General features: G+C 37.2%; 1 protein-coding gene across 1 annotated transcript; it reads right to left on the bottom strand.

Moving 5' to 3' along the window:
- Positions 1 to 728: 728 nt before the first annotated feature.
- Positions 729 to 22,130, bottom strand: Smp_210940 (putative dna polymerase epsilon, catalytic subunit; the record flags this gene model as incomplete). Its single annotated transcript, XM_018788617.1, has 13 exons — positions 729 to 1,010; positions 2,065 to 2,218; positions 3,763 to 4,016; positions 5,697 to 5,987; positions 6,648 to 6,877; positions 6,986 to 7,223; positions 7,814 to 8,383; positions 10,898 to 11,590; positions 12,119 to 12,862; positions 15,034 to 15,285; positions 16,712 to 17,292; positions 18,879 to 19,833; positions 21,180 to 22,130. 13 exons carry the CDS (start codon positions 22,128 to 22,130, stop codon positions 729 to 731), a joined length of 6,195 nt encoding a protein of 2,064 aa, XP_018654142.1.
- Between the last annotated feature and the right edge of the window lie 1,455 nt (positions 22,131 to 23,585).

The following is a 23,585-nucleotide window of genomic DNA, read 5'->3' as shown; positions in this document are numbered from 1 at the left end:
AGTTTTATGTAAAACCATAGGCAACTAGTACAAAATTTCATGCTAAAAAAAGACAATCAATCACTCGAAGTTAAGTGTAAAATATAGTTTTGGTTCACACACTGAGGAAATCACCCAACTGTGTCACAAGACAAGCCCTCACATGGAATCCTGAATGTCAAAGGGAAAGAGGAGGACTATAGAACACATTACGCTGAGAAATGGAGACAGATATGAGAAGGATGAAGAAAAATTGGATAGAACTAGAAAGAAAGGCCCAGGACAGAGTGGGTTAGAGAATGCTGTTCGGCGGCCTATTGGGAGTAACAGGCGTAAGTAATAGTTTTAGTTACCTTGAAACTTATTCTTCTCAGATCTCATTTAAGCTAACATAACGGACGTACAGAAGGAGTAAGTCATTTGTCACCGACGCGAGAAGTGTTATTTTATTTCAGCAGCTAAATATCCTACTAACCCCGGGAAGATGAGCAGGTACAGATATAAAGTGTACAAAAGGACTAATAATACCGTTTGATAATGCAGCAAGGTGGCTACAACTTTCAAGCATAAATCAAACCAACAAATACTGCCTGTTTTAATAAATGGCATTGCTAATTTTCTCCAACTTTGTTTTACCACAATATGCATGATGATGATTCAAAAGGTGTGAAACATGTATTTTATGCAAACATGACTGGAAGTCTGACAAAAAACTAATACGCAGTTAGTGACTATCCCAGGAAAACCTATTAAATAGTTAACCGGAAAATAAACAGTTTATAACTAACCTTTACACCAGCGTAATTTGCTGAATCCATCCAAATTAACTGACGCCAGCTAGTTACATACTGCAAGTCCAAGTGAGTGAACAGAGTTCCTTGGCGTGTACGTAATAATTGTGTAAAGTAATCTACGCGTGCTAAAGCTTCAGGTAATTCTATTCTATGAGTAGACATAATAAGGCGACTAAAATTTGCATAGATTACGTCCACATGAAAGTGAGTTATTTCATCGACCAATTTAAGAAATACCTGAGGAAAAAGTGAGTATATATATATATATATATAATTTTGTATCTGTAATTTACAATGTTCGAAGGAAAACGGAAAACTAAACTTGATTCAAGTACTGAGTATAAATCAACTGCAGAGTGAATAAAAACAAGATATTTCGTGAGGTTGTACTCATTGAAATCGATGGTTTGATTTAGAAGCACTTACTGCCATCGATCACACCTGGAAAGACAATAAATAAAATTAAACTATTCGATTTATAGTACGAAACGCCACTAAAAGCACTAAAACGAGCTACAACCCTTTCCACCGTTTCAAAACCTGATCCTTCAGTAGTTATGGGGACTAAGTTATCACCTAAGTCCTTAAGTTTTAATCTAAACGATGAGCTATTTCAAATAAATGGGTTCAAGTCGATTACCTATATGGCATAATGACTATTTTTTCAAAATGTAAAAATAGATGTCGATAGCATTGCAAGAATTGTATAATTTTAAATTAAAAAAACTTAGGTGGTCGATATTTGTAATCAGCTATAGACCAAAAACGAAAAAATCCAGAATCGAGAGTAAAAATAATAATCGTTTACATAGCACATTAGGAAACTGAAACATATCCTATTGAGCACAAAGAAACAGATTACATTGGTCTCACAATCATTTTATTGCCTAAGGACTAGTAACTCGATTTGTGTTTAAGCTGAGTATTTTATGACTGTTATAGAAATCAGTACCCGTCAAGACATTACACATTCACTGGTTTATATTTAAACGTACTATATATTTGATCGTCAAATTTAGTGATTAGTTTAAACCAATTAAACGAAAATACAACTAAATACGTTGAATGATAACTTAAATGATTAACATTCTTAGCTTAAAACAATAAGTCAACTGTGGCAGAGAACCAAAAAGGATAACGAGGTATCAGATTGAGAAACCGCGTTTACGCTTACTTGCGGACTTCTCAAAATATTTTCATTACAAAGTAAGCCCCTGAATTTTATTTGAAGAATGGTGGACTCGAAAAATGAGTTACCAGAAATAGTCATTATCAAAAGAGAAAAGCTTACTTTCTTCATTAATTTTTGAACAGTGCGTCTTAAAGCAGGATCATAGAATAATGAACGAGGCGATCGAAGCCATTGGTAAAAATAAATAATTTGTTCATCGGCCAAAGGATTTTGGTATTGTGTAACATCACGAACCCAAGCAAGAACCATATTGCTAAATACAAGAAATGTTGTCATGATCAGTACCAAAGTTTGACATGAAGATTCCAAAAAAACCATAGGGTGGATCATATATAGTAAAAATATGGATATATTTACAATACCCCAATGAGTAGACGACTGAATTTTTGACGTTTTGACACTTAGTGTACGTCGGTCCTCCATCGAAAAAATAACTGAATTATATTAACAAATTCATATCTCAATTAATGCACCATCACATGCTTCTGTTTTATTGAGAATGGGTTACCTAGATATTCCATCAAGACTTATGGCCCCCAAATGCCCTGGTACGACCGAGAATGGGGAGACTCAGCTCTCTTTCTCTCTCTCGAAATGCTCTCACATAGCCACGTGCATACAACTACTACCAGAGAAGTCCTACCCACTGCCTTCTCGCGCCACGGGTGTTGTCTACGAAATTCAGAGGAAGAAAAGCGAATGTCCGGCGCTCTAACTGGGTCAGTGGACGCGAAGCGTCCATATAGGGAAGTTGGAAAACCCTGACTCCAAACCAATGGTGCACATGGGCTCCAGGGTCCTGAAAGAACAAATGGCATATGAACCAATCGTTGGTCACAAGCTATCATGGTACTGCATCTCCTTACGTTGCTCCACTGCCTTGTGGATTAGACCTTTAGGTCAAAGGCTCGGGGAGTGGCCTCCTAAGAAAACCACCTGCTTTGGTCTGGGCCTCCGGGAGGTATCACAGCCTGCACATAGATCAAGTGACTTGTGTGGCATATATATATTTGGTGCCTCCTTGTACCAATCTTTATGTGTTTAAATAAATAAATAAATATAGTGGACTTGACAAACACAAATAGCATACTCCTTTTCAAAATATCTGAGCAGCATACTGAAGCTATTTCAAGCAAACGGAACAACATCATTAAAGATTATAATTATTTAAAGTTCAAGATTAATGAACGAATAATCACAGTAAGTGACACTGGTAAGCTATGATGAGCCGTAATACACTAGTTTTCTAATCCCTAAATGCCTAAAGTCTATGAATCGTTTAATAAAGACAAAATTTAGGCTTATTATAGTGAAGAAAGTTGTTCTACTTAAATACTTGTTTCAGATGCAGTCTTTAATAAATCAAAGGCACATTTGTTTCTAGAAAATGGGCAGGAACTGATACATGCTTAACTCATTTTAAATTTATCTTTAAGTTCTGAAGTATGAGCACATTTGGATAGGGTTTTTATGCAGATTCAAGTGGTGAGACGAACAAACTACCAAGGAAGCTAGGAGAAACGTAAAGTTCATCAGGTTTCCAGAAGTGCCTGGTTGTTTGAATGAGCAAGTTTAATATTATCAGCTCTATAAAAAATGAACAAGTAGGTTTGGAGTTTTCCAAGCAATGTGAGATTTTCTACGGGACTGATGAAATTCGAAACCCGCAGTCGATTATCTACAATCACAGTGTTCGATTATGATATTATTATTTGCAATACGAATAGTATGAAACGCAGTATGATAACTGTTAATGTTTAATGACGAATAGAAATGGAATATTTGTTATTTTCTTACCGAAGAATGCGAAAGGCAGCACTACACGCAGCTGTTTCATCGTAGCTTGTAATATGTGTACCTAAATTAACACCTTGATTTAACTGCTCTTCAAGAGTTCTATCTGCAGCAGATAAACGGTCGAACGACAATAGCGTAGCACCTTCCAGTTCTGGAATACGATTCGCTATTATCAAAGTATTTACAGCCAAATTAGTGAATTCCAATTCAACATTAACATATGGATAAAGACCAGGTCGATTGATTTCAACTACCTATGAAGATATGTAAAACAACCTTGAAATCGAAAGCAAGTAGTAAAGTATTTGATTTATAATAGATAAAACTCTTAGTGCTATAGTTTCAGCACAAAAAAGTATATATGAATACCAAAGAACTCAAGTAAGCTTGATAACAAGCCTGAAATAACTGACTAATAAAAATATCCTTTGGAGTGCTCTGTCCAAAGTTTGAGGTGCTTTCAAAGACTACAATTTGGTGTCCTGATAGCCCTAAAGATTGTCTCACTGACAAGAAGATTCCTTACATTAGTAGTTTGGGTCACTGGAACAGTCAGATGCAGTTACTACTTCCAATTTGTTAGCCCATTGTGACTGACAGGATTCGCATTCTTCGCATAAGTTTTGTGAAGGACTTGCGAGGATTATCAAATCAGTGATCAACTGGAATAAACCGGTGTCCGTCAAGAAGCCACAAGTAGTTTACGAATTCCAGTGTTAATAGGTAGAACGTTTCGAAAAAATTGTTTCATCCGCCGTTTGTTTAGCTTTTTGTAAACAGAGCTAGTTTATTTACGCTTTATAATGAGCTCACAGCTAGGTATTAGGACTACCTTGGTTTTATATTAAGTTTCAATAGGTCTACGTCGCAGCTTGTCTGGTACAGAAAATTTTGTGACCGACAAAACAGTTGACAAGGCTCTGATTAACACTAAAGAAAACGGGTTCTCATTATCTGAACTGTGATCAAAGAGTTTCTCATTTATTGGACAAGTTTAACTACCTGAAAAAGCAATGGCGCAATTTTGTGATCCTCTTAAAGTGACATTCTAGTGTTTTTCAGGCGAACACCCTTCAAAGAAAGATTTCTCCTTATTAGTTCCTTACTCCATTCAAAATGCTAGTATTTCAACCAACTGTCAAATACTTTATAAATGTATTTAAGCGCATTAAACTTGTAGTTAGATCAGCTAAATTATGGTTAGCTGATGAATTTTCATTTTAATAAATTAACCATGTTATCCGGTTAGCCTGAGGATCGATTAGTGCATGGAGATACATGGATGTGAATAATACAAAGTTATACCACTATTGAAAAAAAAAACTATAACCTGGCTTCATGTAAGTCAACTTGCAATCTTGTCAATTATTCTCTGAGTTATTCAAGCAGAGTTCAGTTGTTCAATATAACTACGTGACAATACTTAATTACATCAGAGTGATTTCGAACCAATTCTTCCTTGTCCTCGACCAATCAATCTTTTCGAGTACATTTTTCTCTTGGGAAAGTCAGGGTTAGGAAAAGTGAAAGGAAACTCCGTTACTCAGTGTCTCTGAATCGACGCTGAAACGTTTCATCGTTTGAACAAGCCCTATCACAACTGAGCATACTAAGGAATTTTCCTATGATGAATCCACACTAATTCTGTGAAGGTCTGAGATAACACCAAGCTATTCAAATCAAAGTAATCAGAGCACAGTTTCAAGCATAGGATTTAATGGTTGAGACTTGAGTATAAACAGTCGTTCTACTCCATCACCTAGAATGCTTCGGTTCTGACCTCTGAACAAATTCCACCGATCAAACTGTTTAATGTGGACAACAAAAAGCAAACAGACGAAATGGTAGATCGTATGCGTTTAGTGTCAGGCAGTGAGTTCATCATATGCTCACTAATATGTTAAAATGTGTTTAAAATCATAACATTAACTTACTCCAGATTCTTCCATTTCAAGTAGAAGACGTTGATCGTCTGTTTCTTTCCCACCCAAATCTGGACGACCAGAGGACGAACACCAAAGGACATGATTATGCTTAACCAAATGTCTAGCGTAAAACAGATCACAACCAAGTTCAATAGCATTTATAGAGCTGGCAGGAGGTTGAATATCTTGACTTGGAGCAGTCAATAAAACGGGTAAAGGAGCTTCAGAAACTGGTATATTCCCAACAGGAATGTGTAAATAACGCGCCAACTCCAATTGACGTTCGAGACGTGCTTCCGACTAAAATTATTATTGGTGAGTTTAAAAGATTAGCACTTTGCTCTTGAAGAATATTACATTCTTTAGTGCCAACAAATGCCCTAGTACGACCGAGAATGGGGAGACTCAGCTCTCTTTCTCTCTCTCGAAATGCTCTCACATAGCCACGTGCATACAACTACTACCAGAGAAGTCCTACCCACTGCCTTCTCGCGCCACGGGTGTTGTCTACGAAATTCAGAGGAAGAAAAGCGAATGTCCGGCGCTCTAACTGGGTCAGTGGACGCGAAGCGTCCATATAGGGAAGTTGGAAAACCCTGACTCCAAACCAATGGTGCACATGGGCTCCAGGGTCCTGAAAGAACAAATGGCATATGAACCAATCGTTGGTCACAAGCTATCATGGTACTGCATCTCCTTACGTTGCTCCACTGCCTTGTGGATTAGACCTTTAGGTCAAAGGCTCGGGGAGTGGCCTCCTAAGAAAACCACCTGCTTTGGTCTGGGCCTCCGGGAGGTATCACAGCCTGCACATAGATCAACTGATTTGTGTGGCGCATATATATTCGGTACCCTTTTGTACCAATTTTTATGTGTTCAAATAAAAATAAAATAAACAACAATAATAAAATGGCATGATTCTTAAAAAAAACCCTTACGATCCATGAGATTAATTCTTACCTGTAAAAAATAACGAATACCCCGTTTTACAGCTGTTTGTTGCCAATTCAAAAGACTATACGCGTCAGTGCTATACTCTAGATCGCCTATTTGGGATTCACCCTCATCCATAGTACCACCAAGCTGAATTACAGGAAATCCAGACAAAACAGGCAATTGAGGGCTACGACGACGCCCAATTATCTCATCATTCAGTGGCCAATTCACTTCATTTGGACCGCTTGAGATATCTTGTTGTGTAGCAGATAGAGAAGAATGGAGCAAAATAACAATTGGTGCAGCTGACTGAGAGCTAGTTATGTTTTCTTCCTTGGAATTCTGCTCTCGTGCACCCATACTTTTACACAAACTAGTAATCCAACGTTGGACTATACGACGACCAATAACTGCATCTGATTCAATGCGCACTTCAAAATTTAAAGTATCCGGAGGGAATTCTTCGTTTTCAAAATGAGGAAAACACTTGGCACATTGTCTCAAATATAATACATTTAAATCCGGTAGCTGATTAATTCTTGCACTATCAATTACACAAACATAACCACACCTAGTCCATGGTACAATCAAAAGGTAAAGCTAAAAACAAAGTTATTTGATAGAATAGTTTTTAGTCACCATATACATTTACGTTTGTGAGTGTTTATAGAATATTGTGAATTTTTTGTCAACCTGCCATGGACTTAGAAGTTTGTGGGAGAATTATTAAGCATGTTCATGAAGACCATAAATCACGAAAAAATGTATTGATAAATTCATTTGAATATTCAATATATGAGAAGTCTATCATTGTGTAGACAAGTAATTATGGAAATCCTATCAGGGAACTACTGACCACATAGTACTCAGAAATTTGAAAAAGACTCAACCAAGACTTCATGTTAAGTTGACTATTATACGATGCTATTCAGTCTTGTAGGCTGCGGAAACTCTTCAGTGATACCTTGTACATAGTAAGTTGTTTACCTCAATGTTGAAGAATCAATGAAAATATATAAACAGTCCCGAAGAATATCGCCCATACATTCACTACACTACTAACAAACAAATGGACTTGATTTTTTAACACCTTTTAATAATGTATTTAATAAACAGAAAATATCAAACTATGTAGTAACAGTAAAACGTACTTGTCTTTGTGAATCTTTTCTTGTCATGGCCTGTCCTACTGAAGGCAACTGATAGTGAAATAAGAATAAGTGCCTCAGGCTGCGACCAGATAAATATGGATGTTGAGCCAAAGAACAGAAACATAGTTGGTCCAAATTAAAACTGCCTTCGTCCGAAACTGATCCATGTTGGTTATTCCTAAAAGCTTCCCGGTCAACTGTACACAAACATCCTACTTTCATTAGAATACGAAATAAACTTGGAACACCAAGTTCATACACACCTTCAACATCTGGCCTTGCTAAATCCGTAGCAATTTCTGAAGCGTGTTCAGTGTAAACACTTTCTGGAACGTTGTACTCGTACAGATGATAAACTGTGTGATTTCTAGGAAGAATAAGACCACTTGCACTTCTGGTTTCATTACCCATCGATACATTGCCAGACACTTTACGGAAGAGTGGGCCAGAGTCCTTGGGTTTTGGTGTACGCATATTAACATAGAAATTTCTGGATACTGTTATATCTACAGCATTTAGCGAAGGAACTAACCCAGATTCAGGTGAATTAATCAAAACCCATAGTGTATAGTGGCCAATTTGCCCAGGATCTGGAACAATCTCAATCACCTTAAAATTGCAGGTAAGAAAATGGACGAACAAGTGACGGGTATAATATCTGTCTATAAAACGAAGACAACGGATAATACACAGAATATAATGTACGAAGTACGACTAACTTAGGTAAATAATCATAAGAGTATTAAATTTTACTTGAAAATTAGTAAAATGAAGTTTTAGGTCCTAACAAGGAATATCATGTGACGGTCTGTAATTCATCAATAATCTAGTTAACTGCTGTTCATACAACCCAACGCAATGTATGTTTAAAATCAAGTTACAAATAAATAAACATATAATTGAAATGACTGGTGAAGAACAAACACACAAATTCAGTTTCTATGGTAACTTAAACAATGGAAGCGATTGAGGAGTAATCATCTACAGAGAACATGTACAACTTGTTATCAATAGGATGAACAAAATGATAATAAACCTTTAGTGATAACAAAAACAGTCGTGAATCAATTGTAGTGATAGTAATGATAATCCCAACAATACTTCAAGGTGGGAAAATCGCTTCTATTAGCTCGACTGGATATGATATCAATAGCCTCTTTAAGTTAAACAAACTTGGATAAAGACTCTATGTAAAAATAAACTACGTGCGTTGAGCTAAAATTTGATGTCTTCTATTAACCTGATGAAATCAGTTTGACATATGTAACGTAGAACCTGGTACGTATGTGCATCGTTCTACGTTGTCATGCATCAGTGCAGCGAGATGAAATCATCGAGAAGGTAGTAGCGGCGTTAGTAGTGGTAGTCAGTGATATTAAAAAGAAAGCAGGTATGAAGAATATTTAATGCATATCACAGTACTACAAAACTGTATTTTTAAAGGCGCTTCGCGAACACAAACTAGGAGAGGGAGCTGCTGCACTCAGCGTACCAATGCAAACACCCAATGGCATGGGTGGACATTGTTGTGTCGCTTAACAACTCGTTGTTTATTACGTACATACTACAGAACAAACCACTACTGCAACTCTTTTAAAGTTACTGCCGGTCCCAGGCACACACAAAAAGGGAGGGTTAGGTATGGGGTCAGCAACACTATCCAGTAGAAAAAAATCTTGCTGAAAACACCCAAACCAGGCTAAACAAATTAAACCATTTAAACTCTGCCCTGGGAGTTGAAAGAAGAATTATGACGCCTCAGGATGAAAGCCGAAATCCTTCGGAAGTCATAGGGCCGATGCCCCTTCTAACAACCAGAGCAACAATTAATATGGGTACATGGAACGTCTGGACAATGTGGAAGACCGGAAGGACTGGTCAAATAGCAACAGAAATGAGGAGATAGAACTTGGAAGTACTCGGAGTCAGCGAAACCCATTGAACCCAAGCTGGAAAGAAAAGGTTAGGTACGGGAGAGATGATGCTGTACTCCAGTCACGCAGAGGAAAATGCTCCACACACTCAGGGAGTTGCCCTGATGCCGTCCAAACAAGCACAAAGAGCACTTATAGAATGAGAATCTCATGGACTCAGAATCATCAAAGCATCATTCAAAACAAAGAAGGAGAGAAACACAATCCATGTCATCCAATGTTATGCACCCACTAATAATAGCAACGACGACAATAAGGATCAGTTCGTTCAGTTTGGGCACCTGGGCAGTATCACAGCCCTCACACAAATCAAATGAGATTTGTGTGGCGCATTTATATCTGGTGCCTCTTGGTACCAATATTTATGTGTTTAAATAAATGAAATAAAATTCATTATGAGCTTTCATTTAACCTATTGACTACTATTATACGATTTACCACACTTAACTTATTCCCAATTTATTAGTTACAGTGTCTCACAATCACAGTCACTTTTTAGCCTGGTCTTGTATAATAGTTATTTTCTATTTTATGGTATGATGTGGACTGGCTTGTTTGTATACAAATCAAGTACGCCTGAAATACATGATTCATATAACCGAAGCTGATATTTGTGTTCTGAACTGAACCGGTTGGGTTAGGTAAGAAACTACTATATCGGGGACTAATAAGAACTCAGAATTGACTCTAGGCTGCTCGTACTGATTTATGAGTCTTTAGTCTGATCAATAAGTGGGTATTCTAATTGGCGATAAGTCAAGGGATATATTCGCGGAGCATAAGCGCATTACATGAGGCAAGCCCTGATTTGGAATACTTACACCTGTTATCCCTCATGGAGGAGCATAGGCCGCTCACCAGCATTCTCCATCCAACTCTGTTCTGAGCGAATTTGGAATACTTAATATCAAAGGAAAAGAGGCAGCTGAAAAACACATAGCTCAAAAAATTGGAAGCAGGCATTAAGACTATGAACTAAAAAGAAGAGCCCAAGACAGAGTCGTTTTGAGATGCCTGGCCGACAGCCTATGACTCCATGAGGGGTGGCAGGGTTTTAGCAAATGGCGATAAGCTTAGTGAAACACAACAAATTAATGTTCAACGATTCTACTATTTCTAGAAATATCTGGATTAATACTGTAGAGCAAAATAATTTTAAAAACGACAAATACCAAAAAACGTATGTTACCTGCCATACGGCTGTGAATAGATTTACTCGAGTTTGGTTCAAATATCTGGCCAAACCACGCTGTCTTTTAGCAGATGGTAAGAATGAATAACCATGGTCGGAATCGCCATTTATTTTCGCATTACCCATAGATTTAGTGAAATATTGACGCTGTTCTAATTGGAAATGCCACTTAGCTTGATGAAACGCTAGCCATTCAGTCAATTTTTTCGAAGTATTAGCATCATCCAAGTTTGGAGGTTCACCTAACTGTTCTCTCCATGATTTGAAAGGACCGTTAGGTGATCGAAATCGTTTTACAGGGAAATGGCGAGTGACGATGGGTGTGGTGGACTTAACTTTCTCGTCATTTCTTGAACATAGTGTTTCCAGATCTGGTAAGTCAGTAGTTTGTTCTTGAAGTTTATTTGTCACTGGATTTTTTAAAACAAACACTTCTGTTAGCTTCCGTTGTTTACATGTATCCATTTTTTCAGCTAATTTACGAAGTAACCAATCAGGATGACTAACTCTAGGTACTGGATTAGAAACCTGCTGTAAAGCCGCTGGGATTGTGATAATTTTTTGGATAGCACTCGACAAGCGTTCAATATAATAGGACCAATCAAGTATTTCACGTATATCAGTATGCTCATCAAGATTCGAATCTTTAAGCCACTTTTGAAGATAATGACGTTTTATTGATCCTTCTGCCTAGTAAATATAACAGGAAAAATAAAGAACCGAGAAGGGTAGAAAATATTCAACCTAACTTCTATCAGCCACCTAGGTAAAAATAACCATAGAAGTATTATTAAGGGTTTTTGTGATTGATGCGATGAAATTTTCGATTGTTTAAATCAATGTGTAAAATGTTAATCATTAAGTGAGCTTAGTGATATGATGTGACTGAATAATAGTACAATCACAAAGCAATACGATGAAGGGGAATTCATGAGCATTATAGATGTCCTCGTACGTAAAATTTCATGAGTGATCATCATAGGAAAATTTCAATCACAAAGTACTCGGAATAACTGTTTCCCTAACTGTGGAGAAAAATGTTGCACACTCTGAAATAAAGGGATCCAAACGATATGCAAAATTTAAAGAGTTCTTACGTAAAAAGTGTCTCCTTATAACTGGAATTCTTAATATTCTGTGACTATACTATCCGTATTCAATAAAAATAACGTAAAGATTTGAAAAGCCTTTAAGACTGAAACATTAAATCACGTCTACCTGAAATATAGCTAAAGGGATAGCTCGTTCAGTTACTGGAGCACCATCGGGCTGTCGTGCAATGATATAACGACAAGATAAACCGGCATCTTTAACAATTTGGTCTCCTAAAAATTCAGCCATTCGTCTAGCAGTACTTAGAGATGTCGATTTCTGACTTCCATAATCTTCCAATTTTCTGGACATGCTTCGATTTTCCGAAATCAAATCGAACAATTCAGAATCTGGCATATCAGCTCCTTTAGAGTAAAGTACATCCAACCAATGATCAGCAACACTAGCTACTGATGAATAAGCTTCAACTAAACTATCCCCACGAAGAAACGCCTCAAACACAGATGACTGAAATATTTTAATCAGCTGTAGTTCACCGTTCCGTTTAATCTCGAATCCTTTCAATTCTGCCAAACTTCCATCGAAATTGAAAACAGCGTAACGTTTTTTTAGACGTTTTCCTTCTTCCTTCGCCGCAGGCAAAACCATAGCTTTATATGGACCGTCAACTTCAAAATATATGGAGTTTTCAGAACGAATTTTGTAAGTAAGAGTCTCTTGGTCAACTAATTCATGATACTGATGATTGGTGAAAAAATCTTGCACCATGATGTTCAACAGAGCTCCAGGATATGAAATTGAAATACGAGATGGCTTTGAAGCGACAGCAGTAAATTCAATATTTTGCGGAAAACTTGCAGGTAGAATACACCATATTCCATCAGTATCTAGTTCTAAAGCACGACCGATCTAAAGAAAAGAAATATCAATACTCTGACAATGTAATAAAAAGGGCATTCAAGCTTTACAGACAAAATGCAAATGGGAACTAATGTAAAATAGGTTATGCGAGACACTGCTCATCGAGCCATTATCAAACACGAAATAGGGCAAACGTAAACTTGCTAACGACCGATTTGTTTTCACATACTTAAGAAAAGCAGATATTAAGTTACAGTTTCGGGGGAAAAACGATCGGGAGACGTTAACGTGACATCCTGAAAATCCTTAAATGATAAATCTTCTAATTGAATGCTAGATTCAGTTCTTCTAGTAACCCTCAGGCTAAATCTACACGGCAACTTGAACACGAGAGAAAAGGCGTGAAATATGGAAGAAACGTTCTACTCCAAGGTTCGTTTATGTACAGAAAATCTAGGGTTTTTATAGTGTTTTAGTAGGCCTTGGGTCTGCGGAAAATCCTGGAACGCTACTAAACATAATAGCAGCATAGGTAATCATCCGATTAGAAGCTTGATATGTGACCTTTCACTTTCTAGGTGTTTCTGGCAAAACTTCTAGTGAATGCTGATTAGATAAGACGCTTCTCGGTGTTTTCAGAGCCTTTGTTGGCTTTTTTCGAGGAGTTTTCTGGATCACCCCAACATTAGCAAAAAGAGTATAAGCCAAATTCCCTTTATACTACTAGAAGACTGACTGGCGTTAAACTAACCGTTCCTACCTCACAAGGAATGAAAACAAAATATAAACCCTGATAATGCCTAGGTTTATACGGGGTTTTTCAGATGGTTTTATCGTAATGACCTCATTCACTGATTTATAGAACAAAATATACCCGGTTGTAATAATAATAATAATAATAATAATAATAATGCTCGCTTTATTCCGTACCGAAATAAAGAATTTATATCAAAAATCTTTTAGCAATTTACACGTAAATTCCATGTACATTAACTACTTCTGTTATCTTGTCGTTTGAACCCGTTAATACTTCGGATTTCGACAATGACAGCTTATTCTCTTAGATCGCTGCATTAGATTTGCTATTAACCGTAGTCTTGTTTTTTGATATCATCTTTAGTTAAGTGGTCCACCCTAAAGGTTCATAGACATATTTAAGAATCTACATTACTGGACAACGCTAAATCAATAAGAACTCAGGTTGCAGAGACTCATATTTGGTAGGAAAGTTGAAACTGTTTTCGATACTAACAAGGCCGAACAGATTGTCAACAAAAGAAACCCAGAGACAAAAGATAATTTCAATCACTAATGCAGGAAAAAACCTTGAGAATTTATAACGGGCCAGAAAGTATATGTTCGTGATTTCTTTTATTCATCTAATTGGACTGGTGGTACAATCATAAAACATCAGAGAAGTGTATTATATGTGGTGGAATTAGGTAGTAAGTAGATTTAACATGTAAACTACGTTGAAGATTCTGCACAGATAATGAGTAGAATGGATTAAAATTAATGTTTGAAATTCTTTTAAACGGTTTAGATGTAGAAAAATCGACAGCATATAAAAAGTATGGACCATAACAGATACTCGTTAAAAAGTTATTATGAAAACAAAGTTCGAAAATTTCAAATAGATTGAAGCAAGAAATAATAACTCTCAAGGAGAAAAAGAATACGCGACAAATGTTTTGCCGTATTAACATATATGTTTGTCAACGTCAAACGTCATGATGAACTCCAAACCAATATGGTACTTGCTTTAGGTTCTGAAACATGGTGGGGAGTGGCGATCCCCGCCCAGCAAGTTTCACAATAATGTGATTATCTTCCGAAGTCAGGTTGGGATCACATGAAAAAAGATTTTATTCGGAAAACAAACTGCATCCCACTAACAAAAACGAATACAGTGATAAGCATTTAAGATTTTACAAGTTTTTAGTATCCGTTGATGCATAACTTATTTTTCAATAACCTATTCAGATTTAGTTATTGAGAAAAACTTCGAAAATTCAAATGTACATATGGGAATGGTAGGTTTATACACAGAACCTTTGAATGGAAAAGTTCAAACAAATCCACTCATACTGGACCTCAGAAGTAGTTCAGAGTTCTATATAAAAAGATGATGGGTATATTTTGGTTAAAAGAACACTCGAACTGAGATATTCAAAAAGGAAAAAAGAAATATTAAAAAGTTTAAAAAATAACCAACTAACTTGTTCCACTATTTCTCTTGATTTAGTTATGATATTAGCACCAGTATGACAGACAATGCCGGCCATTTCCATCGAATACCAACGAGCACCACGTCGCATTACATAGCCATAAAAAGAGTTCAGAATACATTTATGTGCTAGTTGAAGGCTATCATATAGTACAAGCATCGCATTAGCCTCTTTTACAGCATTTGAATCACCTGTCCCAGCGGACAGAGCTGCACATGCATCATCGTAATGACGCTTCCATGTCTAAGAAAGAAGAAAACTGCAATAAAAATTGTGAAATAAACAGAAAGACTGAAGATGATCCATGTAAATACATACTACTCAGAAAAAAGCTTCCATCATGGATCAAAATTAATTGAAAAACAAGCAGAAAAAAAACCATTCATTATAGGACAGACTCTAAAAACTGTAGACCTCATAATTGTTATACCTTTTTGGTTAACATGCCAGAGCACATGATAATCGAAGTCCATGGTTGGAAACCGTAGATAACACGACTCAGTATCGATTTCTGGTCAAATGAAGAAGTGGCCTTCATTGAAAGTATACTTACATGAAAACAACTAGACTATTGGGAATAAGTCAACCCCTAGCTAAAAAGTAAAAATGAGCATGATTGAATTAATTTCGATCACAGCATCACATAACGAATGTCGCAATGTTGATGCGCTGATTGGAATTAGATATCGAGACGATCTAATAAGCAGATGAAACACATATTTATTGAGGTCCCACTACCCCAAAAACGTCTGGATAGTGCTAGAAACAAAAGAGTAAAGTTATGGTCCGAAAGTGAGTTGCTAGCTAAGCTGATAAAAGCACTAGTTAGTGTATGAGAGTCACTTACTATTCGTTCAACTATTCCTAAAGGTTGACTTTCAGACTCATAAGAACGAGAATCCTGATGCTGATTGGCCACAGATGGGTGACCAATATCATGTTTGTATAGTCCTTAGCGGGTCCTCTAAGCTTGAATCCCACACGAGGCATCAGTCCTCCTATGACTACAGATACACCTTGATGACGAATGTCGACTAGCATGAGATCTAGATAAATTGTTTCCTGCCGTTTACCTCCAACCACGTTAAAACGATAATTTTTGTATTAATATCCAGTGCATCAGATAGTCACACAGTGTGGAACCACTATCATTCTTCAACGTCTATCTGAAGGGCGGAAACAACACGTGAACTCGTCACTATGTAAACACGTTTGTTTACTAACATTGTACGTAACAGTCATTTACATGATCTTTTATTTTACCTGGACTCCATAGACGATACAGTTTCGTTTGGTAAAACTGAAGTCAATATGCAACCTACTCACCGTATATATTTTACCCAACGGGTATGATTCTGCAAAGTTTATTATCTTCCCAACTACTCCTTGACTTCTCATACAACGGGAACAAAGTATTGTATTAAAACTAGGATGTTCGAAATGGGGTGACTGGGCATACGGAAAATGCTCTGAAGCAAATACTACCAGCAGTATAGATATTTTTGTGGAAACCCTCATCGATGAGTATACTACGTCCAAAAACGTGCATTGTTATTCCATCATGACACAACTTCAAATCACGATAGGTAGCCATCACATTCATTAACATCTTATCAAAATGTAAACTACAGTCCATAATACTCATTGATGCCTATTATAGAATACTTACCTTTGTCAAACCTTTGAATTTATATCGACGGTCACGGAATGCCTTTACTGTATCAACATAAAAAGAATTTTCTCGTTGACAGACCATAGCAATTCGTTCTTCAGTTCTAGTTAAGTGAATACGTTTATAAGCTCGACGGCAATAATCCGTGATACGCTTTTTCTCCACTGCAGCTTGTTCTTCCCTTGACAATTCGTGAAATGACTTCATTACAGTCTTGGGGAACTTTTCATTAGCGTCAGTCAACTTAATGGGAAAGCGTTCTTGGGAAAGTTGAGCATGGATTCGGTAAACTTCCGGTCTGGAGGCTGTCCAGAGCTCTGCACGCCATGTCCACGGCATGAAACGTTGACAGGATATTCCCGGTTTGTAAAATTCACAGTCAGCACACTTAGCAGCAGAACCAGAATCGACAGCTGATGGTTGAAGTCGATTAGTAAGAATAATGTTTGGGTACATTGCACCAACATCCAAGTGATAAATAACAGGACATTCAATTCGGTTAGGTGTGGAGGCCAATTGCTGTAAGGTGTTCTCAACTTGTCCACAAATCTGATGTGTGAAAACAAATAGATCGGAAGCTATAAGCATGGGATATTATTCAAGGGAAAGCATAGATAGAAACTACACCTATATTTAGGAACGTAAAAGTTACTAACCGTGTATTATATGAAAATCTCTAAGACTTAAGTGAGAATGGAACCTTTAGTGGATTAACTTTTTTCACTTCAGAATTTTTGCTGGCAAGAATAGTGATAAGCATTGCATTTTTATGTAAGTATTTTTGATATCTATTTAGTGCATCTGTTTCTCAACAAACTAATCAGTATAATAACTTATTATCTGTATAGGACTGTAGAGATTGCTGATTCTCTACTGAGATCAAACGATTGACACTAGACCACCATTGAGGACCTGAAAGCACTGGTAGGTCGTCCCAATCGAGAGTTTGAGCCCCACATGCGAGAATGTGGATGTACACTGATGAAAAGCCCTATACCAGGACGAAGCGGTCGCCAAGTGCTTCCGGGTTTCCAGTGGAGATTGACTGGTTTCAATCATAATTTATTGCATGGGCAGCTTTTAGTGTTATTGCTTACCTGCTCACATTATTTAGTTGGTGAATAAGCGTATCCTATGGGCTCATATAAGTGTAAAACCTGAATTCTCATTGACGTGTAGTTTGCTTTATTTAGTGATCGTACAACGATTGAATTCTGATGGAGAAATTAAAGCAAGGTACCCGACAAAAATTTACATTCGACACGGCGTCATATGCTTTAACGTTGAAGTTAACGTATAGGAATGACGATGTAAATTATCATTAAAAATTGACCACTGTAAAACTTCTTTGAGATATTGTTTTTCAGAGGATACAAAACCTGCAAAAAAACTACTGAAATAAGAACCAACCAGAGGCCTTCAAGCTGACATCAAACAGCTCAGCAACTGATTTGTAAATATACAGTAAACGGCTTGCTAACAAACAATCTTCCAAAAATAAAATCCTAATATTAGTATGTAAGAAGTATATCATTACTGAAAACCACTTTTTTCTCTGCTCAAAAATATATCCACAGCAGCATTCTAACGGGCATATATATCTGGTGCCCCTTTGTACCAATATTTATGTGTTTAAATAAATAAATTCTAACGGGCATAACTTTTTCACAAGCTGGTGGATTGATAGGATTATAAGACATACATCTATTTCAGTAAATAGACAGTATCGTATGAAATAACGCAGCCAATGAGTATATGAAGACAAGTGTTAGTGTATTTTTTGCTTCTCAAGAGTTCATAGTTTTCGAAATTGAGGAAAACCAAAACATCTAATCAACAATGATTTATATCCTAATTTCGAAACAATGAGGGCTTCGCGCAGTACATAATCAGCTGCATAGGACTAACAGGTGAACAAAATGTGTGTATCTGCTTCGCAATGGACGGCTTAATGATCAAAAATTTTGCCAGTGTGTAACAATGAAGTGACCACAGGCTGACAACACAAAATAATTACTGGTAATTCCAAGCATTATAAGTTAATACAACAAACAAAATACTCTGGCAAAATGATAAGTAGAAATGAATTTAGTACTTCAGATCTATACCTTGTTAAAATTATCCTTCGCTATAACACTAAACAATGCATCTTCGTCTTCTGCACCTATCTCCGCCTGTAGAGCCCGACTAATACAACGTTTGACATCAGCTCTTAATGCTTCCAAGGCTGCAGGAACTAGACGAAATCTAACGGGTATATCAGCACGAAAAACACCCGCTTCTAAGGCTTCCACATGCCCACCAACATAAGTTTGGGAATCGATAAGATGTCCGTCCTCCGTAAACTTTCCTGAAATTCCAGAGTCACTCAACAACAAATTGTTAGGTCCAGATTCACCATCTGTTTGTTTGTGGGGAAAGATAACGTTCGCTGCATAAGCTTGAACCATCAAAAGAGCCTCGCATAGTGTACCAGAGCCTTTACGAAGAACATCATCAGGGTTTAATGGAAGGATTGTACATAATGCGAATACAAATGGATGAACATACTTCATATACAAATAGTAGGTGGCAACTGCATCAGACACTGAGTAATTTGCCAACTCTCTAGGTGATTCGTGAGCCATACGACACATTAATTCTGGATCTACTTCGATTGGGTCATATCGTAGTTTAGCTTTGGCGACAGCTTTAAGACCACGAGCTCCAACGGGAAGATAACTATCACGCTTAACCCAGCATAAGCAGTCAATGTGAACTGCTGGTCGTGATAGGTACTCGCCAGAACTTCCATCTCTTCCGGGGCCCACAGTACCTTTCTGACGAGAGAACCCAGTTTCTTCGGACATGGAGAGCCCGTAGCTAGCAGCTCGAACTTCGATAAATGGCCAGTCAAAATGATCACCGTTATAGGTAACCAATATGTTTGGTCGAACTCTCTGAATATGTTCAAAGAAAAAGGTAATGCAATCTAATTCTGTTTTTAAATTATGTACAGTGAAGTGACCTGGGAACTCTGGTCTTGGTGTGTAGTCGAAATCCTCTATATCTTCTGAAAGGATTTCCCTGTTGCATATAAGATGTCCAGCTCCATCTAACATATATGAGATCATAATTATCTAAAATGGAAACAAATTAGAAGTATGCTAAGGCTAAGTAGCACTATCCAATGTTGAAAAACTACTGAGTACCTAAATCAGCTTGATAAATCAACTTACAGAAATCTTTGTCACCTTAGATAAATTCCCCGTTAACACATAGCAGAACATATATACGCCGATAATTGATCATGAAAGATAAGAGCTATTAGTTGTATTAACCAAGTTATAAACCTTAAAATGGATGAAGCTTCCGAGGTATCATCTGAAATTTAATAATTAGAGCGTTTCGCTCTTTCGTTTTCGTGAAACTCACCCATAGCCAAAAAATTTTGACACTATCCAAACTGATAACGAAGAGGCCACTTGGGATTTTTAAAAAATGTCTGCGTATATTAACTGGATGGTCAATTATATCATATATCACAAAACATAATGGTCACCGTACAAAGATTTGGAGTTAGTCGTTAGTTGAAAAATAACGGCTGTAACACATTTTCTGCATTCATCGCTTAAAGTTTTCGGATGCTGATGGAAGTGTGTACAACGAAATTGTCTGCAATAGTAGATAGGAATAGTTCATAGAAAGTTGGCGTTGAATAAAACGTTAGTCATCGCGTATGGAAACATTGTAAGCCACTGAAAACACTCAGAAAATCAAGGTGAAAATGATTTTACCTCTTCAGAGTTCAAATGAACTAAATTTGCTTTCTTTAAAATGATGAAGAGTACTAAGTGTTTTAACCATGACTTCTAATCTCCTTCAAAATACTATCATGTGTTTTCTTTTTTCTGCCTGAAAACAGATGACTAGCGAAAACAAAACAGCAAATGAACTCAATTATTTGACTTGGGTTAGAGGTGCTTTACTAATAAACACAAACATGTTGCTGAAATTTGAGTTACAAATATATTTCTCCTACTAAACTTTCAAACAGACAGGAAATTAAGTCTACGTTAAGAGGATGGGTCTAGTATGCACATTTTATTGTCAAAGGGAAGACATCAGGCGACAGAAGTAATGATTTAAGGGATCAAAGTAAATAAGCTTGTATTTTGTCAGGTAATAAGATGTCACAAACACATTCGTGGCCAAACTATGAAGTCTTTAAGTGAGCTAGCCAAAAATCATTTAGATGTTGAAAAATTCTCAAGAACTCTAAAATACATATTTACTTGACAATAAGTACTAGAATCGGAAATATGGAGGGAACTAGGTGCCGTTTATCTTAGATTTGCAGCAAACTACGAAAGAAACCTGTCCAGTGAAATAATAACCTAGTCCCGACCAATGTAATTGATTCTTGTCAAAAACATCCTAATGTATTAACCACAAAGAAAACCAAGAAAACAGACGTAGTACTAACTTGATCGTTTGTAGGATCAGGGAACTTTAAAGGCATTTTGGTAGTCTCAATATCGAATGCCAATACTACAGGTTCAGGCCAAGCCACAGTATCTTCATGATGTTTAAATTCAGGAGGGCATCCAGGCTTACATGTTGTGACATACCAGCAACCAGCAAATATATTCAGGTCAATGCATACACGGGTTAAATAGGGAACATCTGACTCTCTTAGATCAAACAAATTATCAAGAGGATCACTACGGTTCTGCTTCACGCTTAACTGGTTAGTTACAATTCCATAGTCATCATTTCTGAAGTGTTCAGCTAATATATCCGTATAAGAAGATCCCGAAGAGGCCAGCTCACGATTTGCTCGGATCCGAACTGCTAGCTCCTTGCGAACTCTAACCAACTCATCCACACTATAAAACAGCATCTTAAGATAAGTAGCTTTGGCCCCAACAAGGTGGTTAGGCAAATCTAAATCGTTCTTGGAAACAATTTCAATTCCAGCAAGACGACCGGAGAAACGTTTCAATAAATACGAGTTGGCGTCACGCTCTGCAGCTTGACCTCCACGAACCAGCACATAGAAATATGGGAGATAAGGTCTCGAGACTTTGAAACGGTTCCCATCTGTTTGAAGAAAATATAGGTCGATACCACTAACAAGTCTCTTCGAGTCATCTAGTAAATCAGTGGGATGCATGTTTACGAGCCAACCGATGCGCTCGCCAGGACCAACAAATGCTTCGAAGCCGTACCGCCGATCAGTTATTTCGTTAGCTTTCGCTCTCAAATATCGGTGTTCATTTGATTCATTTAGAGCGCTTTCAGCATCTAGTGGTTGTTCTATGTCATTTTTAACACCGGAAATCTGAGCGTCACTTTCATTCTTGGCATAATCGAATTCTTTTTTGAAGGATTTCAATGGAAATCCTTTTCGTGTGTAATTAAAGCTTCTAGACATCGGCGACGTAAAATACGATCCACAAAGCTAATTACCGAGATTGTAAGAAGTCAAGAGCTTGAGATGATTGCTTTAATCTTTTGGGTGCGTTGTTTATAGAGGGGGATTTGCATAGAAGCGTGTATGACGATCTAGAATAGAAAACATTTGAAACAGTAAGTATGCGCACAGAATTAACTTGAGCTTGTAAATAAAGGCAATAAATAACAACAACAATCAATCACATAGGCGTGAGATCAGGATGACCTTGTAACGGTAAATCTGTTAAGATCAGCACTACGTTACGGCAAGGTAAATAAGTCAGTGCGTTTTCAAACCTGCCCGCCGTTTCCTTTTTGCGACCTTGAACTGCCTGACACGAGGCGGTCATTCCGTATTTGATTTGTTAAGGGTCGGTTGGTTGTCCTCTGGGTTGCACGAATATCAGGTTTTCTCGTATTTGCGTCGTTTTTGGCTGTAGTAAATTCGCAAAATCAATGCCAAAAGCGTTTATTTAGCTTACTCTGTTTTGTAGTGTACAATTTGGCTCTTTTGTTGCTTCATAACTTGACCTGGGATACCAATTACCCTACTGAATATCACTCTCCTTGTTTAAAATTTGTAGGGGTCCACGAAACTGCGTATTCAGCATAAATTATCAGTAAAAGATACTCTGAATTTATGTGAATAGTTGTTTTCTGCGAGAATTAAGACGACATGACGAGTAACCCGTAATTCTTAAATGTTTGTAGTCCTTACTTCAGTTACTGAAGTATTATCGCATGAAATAGCTGTTTTTTTAGTAATTAACGAGTAATGTTTGTAGTGATTTATGTTCCAGAGACATTTCGGTCGACTTAAGTGAGGCGTTTCAACGCATAATACTGAGCAGGCGTTTTGGAAACTGGATTGAATTCGATGGTGTGTTTAAGGAGTTCCAAAAAGTATGGATGCATAATTCCATCCCTTTTCAGACCACCCGTACGCATAACATTCACGGCGAAAGTAAACTGCTGAAGGACATGCGATTTAAATACAGTTTTGTGGTGTTATGAACTAGATGCAGGCACTTGCGAGTGCAATTGTCGAACATTTATGACTTATCGATATCCTTGTCGTCATATACTACTGACATATGTAAAAAGACCAACTCTTACAGGTGAGCTTAATCAACTATGAAATAAATAAACTAATTAGCTCATCACATACTTAGACCATGCAGCCGATGGAAGTTAAATAACACGCATAACTTCCATTATAATACAACAACATCATTACCCAGACGGAGTGAAGAGTATATACGAATTCAAAGAAACCAGAAAATTAACATGTGACGGAAAAATGCTGTGATTAGCCGATAAAAAACGACATTAAAAATCCGCGACAACATGTAACGTGTGAGCGAGAATCAATGACATGATTTTCCGACCATGTCCTACGTTACAATTTAAATACTTTTAACTGGCGCCGAAGAAG

This window comes from Schistosoma mansoni, chromosome W (genome assembly GCF_000237925.1).
Source record: "Schistosoma mansoni strain Puerto Rico chromosome W, complete genome".
Taxonomy (NCBI): domain Eukaryota; kingdom Metazoa; phylum Platyhelminthes; class Trematoda; order Strigeidida; family Schistosomatidae; genus Schistosoma; species Schistosoma mansoni.
The sequence above is the reverse complement of the archived record's forward strand: the minus strand, read 5'-3'. Positions and strand labels throughout refer to the sequence as shown.